Below are 4738 nucleotides of genomic sequence, written 5' to 3' on the forward strand. Positions count from 1 at the left end.
TATTTAGATTACAAAGATAACAAAATAAAGAAATATATAATTTACCTGCCACACGGGGTCGAGGCCCATGACGTACGGCGCCTGCGCGTAGTCCTCGGTGGCCGGGTCCATGGTCACGTGCCTGCTGCTGTCGATGATGGGGTCGTGTGCGATACGCGTGGCGTTCCACGACGACCCGAAGATGTTCATGGACAGGGAGAAGACGTCGTTGTAGATGAGGCCGGTGTAGATGGAGAAGACACCCATCATGAGGATGATGTAGCGACCGCCGAAGAAGATGGTCCAGATCTGCCATGGTGAATTATGTTAACATGCTAATAGGGACCCCGAGGTATTCACAACCGTGAGGTACTCTTATCCACAGGAACTCATAGAAGGTCCATGCATGTACCCACTATGGAACTCATAGTGGGTGTCCAGAACCTTCTGAGGTGGACATGATATTTGTACCCCATTCCAGCAGGACACGTAGTACGAGTACACGAACGTTCTGAACGAAGAGAGACCTACCTCGCCGCCTCCCTTGACCTGCGACAACTTCTTCTCCCAAATGCAGAGGTAGGCGGCGAACAGGGTGACGATGAGGCCGTGGCCCAGGTCGCCGAACATGACGGCGAACAGGAACGGGAAGGTGACGATGGTGTACAGGGCTGCCAAACACCAAACACAACATTTTTTCCCTTTCTCCCACCATAACTTGCACAGCACCAGAACTCACGCAAGGCCACGGTCGCCTACCTGGGTTCACCTCCCGGTAGCTGGTGACGGCGTACGCGTCGACGAGCGCCTGGAAGCCCGCCGTGAACTTGTTCGTCCTGATGAAGGTCGGCGGGTTCTCGGCCGTCTCAATGATGTTGACGAACGACTGGATCGAGCTGCCGACGGCTTTCTGTCGGACAAGTATTCTGTCGGACAACAGGGTCTCCAACCACAAGTAATACGAAATGTCACAGCAAAAGTAAAAAGTCCGCGTCGTGATAAAAAAAAACTCGTCGTTTCGTTGCATTGTGACTTTCGTGAACTTGTGCATCTTTATATGTTTCGACGTGCACTACTTACTCCACCGTCGGCCAGAGCGTCGCGAACCAGGCCCAGGTCAGCGTACGGCACCCAGCACTCGCCGATCTGACACTTCTTCGTGACGTCCATGTTGAACATGTTGAGCGTGTGGTAGATGGCCTTGGTCTTGCGCACCATCACCATCCACTTGGTGACCTCTTTGCCCACGGAGAGCAGCACGCGATGCCTGTGGTCCTGCGTCTGGTTGAGGACCATGTTGAGGTCCTCCAGCTGCGTGCGTATCTGGGCCAGCTTCTCCTTGCGTTCGGCGGCCGAGCTCGGGCAGTGGTAGGTGCTCGCGTGGAAGCCCGCGCACACCTTCTTTACCCGCGCCTGAAAAGCATAAGGGAAATAGGCTTCAACTTCGGCGAATTAATTTATGAACTTTGGTGAACTTTCAACGAATTTTTTGTGGACTAAATCATGAACTTCGGAAAACTTCACGAACTTCACGAACTTCAGTCAACTCAGTCAACTTCAACAAATTTTTGTGAACTTCAACCATGAACTTCGGCCAACTTCGGCTTCAGTGTACCCGGTGTAACTGTGTATACGCAGCAGTGCTGCGGGTTTGCCTACCCTTTACCCGTAAGGGGCCATGGCCCCTGCGGCCATACTGAGTTTGTAATTCCGCAACACGGCTGCTTCTTCACAGTTACACCCGGTACATGGTCCTATAGCGGGTGCCGCGCTCGTTCGTTAAACCGTACTGGATGCAGGCGTGCGGACAAGTTACATATTCGCACGGGGACGTAAAGCGCCTTGGTGAGGCTTGAAAGGCAAGCTCGAGCGCACGCCGCATCCGGTACAGTGTAACCCTCGGTGTATAAACAGAAGACGGGCCACCCTCAGAGCAGCCTGTGTGCCCTTCGGTCCCCTTGCCTTGAGGTTCTCGCCCTGGAAGAAGACGACGAACACCGTCTTGTGGAACTTGTTGCCCGTGGCGGGGTCCTCGATGAGCTCGTCGAGCTCGGCCTGGCGCAGGAACACGTTGCCGCGGGAGACGCGCCACAGCATGCGCTCGAAGCCGGGCACGCGCTCGCGCTGGATGACCCCGGCGATGAACCTGGCGGGGCAGAGAGGGGAGCGGCGGGGTCGGTCCAGTCCGGGGCGTGGGCGCGAGGGGCCGGCGGAGAGGAAACCGAACCGAACGAGCGACACGCGTCCGTTTCAAAACTAAAACTTTAGCAAATATTGAATAGGGCTCTTATTTGTACCCGGGTACCCGCAAAACCCGCTTACCCGGGCACCCGGGTAGGAACCGTGTCGACGGGTTTTCCCGGGTAGACGGGTTTTCGCGGGTACCCGGCGTATTACCCGGCTGCCCCGCGCCTAAAGGTAGGCAATTTGACACACGAGCATGTCAAATTGCCTACTTGCAGGCGCGGTTCCACCGGGTTTACCCGGGTACCCCGGGTACCCGGGAAAACCCGTTGACCCGGTTCCTACCCGGGTTGCCCGGGTACCCACGGGTCGGGTTTTTAAGAGCCTTAATATTGAAAAAGTGTGCGGAAAAGTTTGGTACTTCATCTAAAAAGCAATTGACATTCTTTTGCCATTTTGTGCATTGGCCATTTAGCTATCTGTCAAAACTTAACAAGGGTTGAACAAAATGTGTGGCAAATTAATTGACTCACGACATTTTTTCATTTTTTTTGAAAAGAATAAGTGTCTTTTTGTCGCTGTCAGTTTTCGTTTCCTCTGCGCGATGCGGTAGTGGTACCCACCCGAGTCGGCCTCGGTCGTCGCCGCCAATGAGCGCACGGCTCGAGTCTGACTCCTCTTGCTGAAACACAAATGGTGCAGCTGGAAAAAGACAATATTCCTGCGCTGGCTGTAGTCCGTCTGTGCTGCGGCCCCCCGGCAGCTCAGGGGGGGCCTCGACGTCATGGTGCAGGAGCGAGTCGTCGCGTCGTCGGCCCTTACCTCCGTCAGGAACACCTGCGCCTTCTCCAAGACGTGCCTCAGTTCCTGCAGCTCGACGAAGTTGGACTTGAGGTTGACGGCGTTCTGGCTGAGCTGCACGATCTCGTTCTCCGTCTTCTCCAGGTTGGCCTCGAGGTCGATGATCTCGCGCGGGTTGGGCGCCTTGGGCACGACCTGCGGATCGGGCAGGGCGATGCCGTTCTCGCGCACCGCCGCCTCGATGTAGCGCAGCTTGCGCTCCAGCTCGTCGCAGCGCCGCACCTCGCCCACGTACTTGCGGAGGAACATGTTCACGTTCGCGTTCAGCTGGAAAAACAGAAGGGGCGGCTTGATGAACGAAATATGTTCCAATGAGAGCATCATTTAAAGTCACTTATCAGAAGTCGTAGTACGTACGTCTCTGAACTGCACGATGCCCAGCTCTCCCAGCATGGAGACGGACGAGTAGGCCGCCTCGGGCTGGATGAAGAGCTGGCACAGGGCCATCTCCTCGGAGCGGAAGAGCGCCCCCATGCTGCACGACAGAAAGGTTAAAGTAGTTCACGCTCAAGATCTTGGAATCGTGTGTTCTGTGACCATACGTGTGGTCCCGTGGGACTCAACGTGTTAAACCGGGTGCATAATAATCTTTAACAAGTTAAGTTATCAAACTTTAGTTCTCCGCGAAACGCATGACGGGTTCGCGGGGGGAAGAGGACGAAGGTGGAAAGGGAGACAGGGAGGAAAGGTGGGGGAGGGGGTACTAGGTTAGGAGGGTGTGTCATGGAGGGCTTATTCGGAGTGGGGTGGTACAGGAACACACACAGGCAGGCAAACAACAGATTCATACAACCCCACCCCCCGTAGTACATGTCAATCCCAGCTCGTAGCGTAACAGAGGGGGAGGTTGGGGGGAGGGGGGTGGCACAGCCTAGAATGATGACAAACAGCGCGAGCACAGCAAAGCACGACGCACTGGGGCTGAACTACCTCGCTCGAGGAGAGAAATATATATATAACTGATGGAGAGAATAAAGAACTTGTTTTCTAATCACACCCTGCCCGCCCCAGCGCGGTGAGGTCCTGCTGACGCCCCCACGACGTCCCCGTGACGTGGCGACGCATAACGTGTGACAAGGCCGGGCCGGGCCGATGGCGCGCAGAGCGTAGCGTCGCGTAGCGCACCACGCAGAGCAAACACAGAGCCTCGCCCGGCCTAGGGGGCCTGTTGACACTGGCGCCACCGCGCCGCCCCGCGCCCCGCCCCGCACCGCCCCGCCAGCTGGGCCGAACGTGGATGGAGCATAAGCGTAGCCCTGCATGCTACTACTAACTCGACACTAACTCTGCCCTGCACCATCAGTTGATGCCTGTCTGACACACGGGCCTTTTCTATGTATTGATTTGTGCAACGAAATAATTCAGTAGCTTATTGTTTTCATACCCGTGTCGCCGGCACTCGCAGCCACTCTACATGAAAGGGAGCAGTTTTGTACCAAGCTTAAGAGTCGTTGTGCTTATTTAAATCAGATACAAATTCGTCTCTAGGATTAGATATTAGATATATTTGTTACGATCTCGGTAAAAATTGCATCTCTGACGCATCCTGTCTGATTGAAATACGTACAAGGACACATTGGTGCAGAAATTGCCCCTCTCCAGTGGAGATGAAAGGATTTAGAGGTGAGGGGGAGGGAGAGTCAGCCAGGTGTCCAGTTCTCCCCTCCTAGGCACCCCTCCCCCACTCCTCCATCCGCAGCCTCATCTCAGCGCG

General features: G+C 55.3%; 1 protein-coding gene across 4 annotated transcripts in view; it reads right to left on the minus strand.

Annotated features, from left to right (window-relative positions):
- The window catches only part of LOC113207708 (V-type proton ATPase 116 kDa subunit a 1), a gene marked incomplete at its 3' end in the record, with an annotated part of 36875 nt that overhangs the window by 5187 nt on the left and 26950 nt on the right, over positions 1-4738 (minus strand). For 3 of the 4 annotated variants that reach the window (XM_052267333.1, XM_052267331.1, XM_052267332.1), the window contains 8 exon segments: positions 46-288; positions 511-650; positions 739-889; positions 1060-1392; positions 1942-2125; positions 2787-2884; positions 2986-3291; positions 3382-3499. In XM_052267333.1, the coding sequence (XP_052123293.1) occupies positions 46-288; positions 511-650; positions 739-889; positions 1060-1392; positions 1942-2125; positions 2787-2884; positions 2986-3291; positions 3382-3498 (1572 nt within the window). 4 annotated transcript variants of the gene reach the window in all.

Source organism: Frankliniella occidentalis, unplaced genomic scaffold, assembly GCF_000697945.3.
Source record: "Frankliniella occidentalis isolate FOCC.00 unplaced genomic scaffold, Focc_3.1 Scaffold50, whole genome shotgun sequence".
Taxonomy (NCBI): Eukaryota; Metazoa; Arthropoda; class Insecta; order Thysanoptera; family Thripidae; genus Frankliniella; species Frankliniella occidentalis.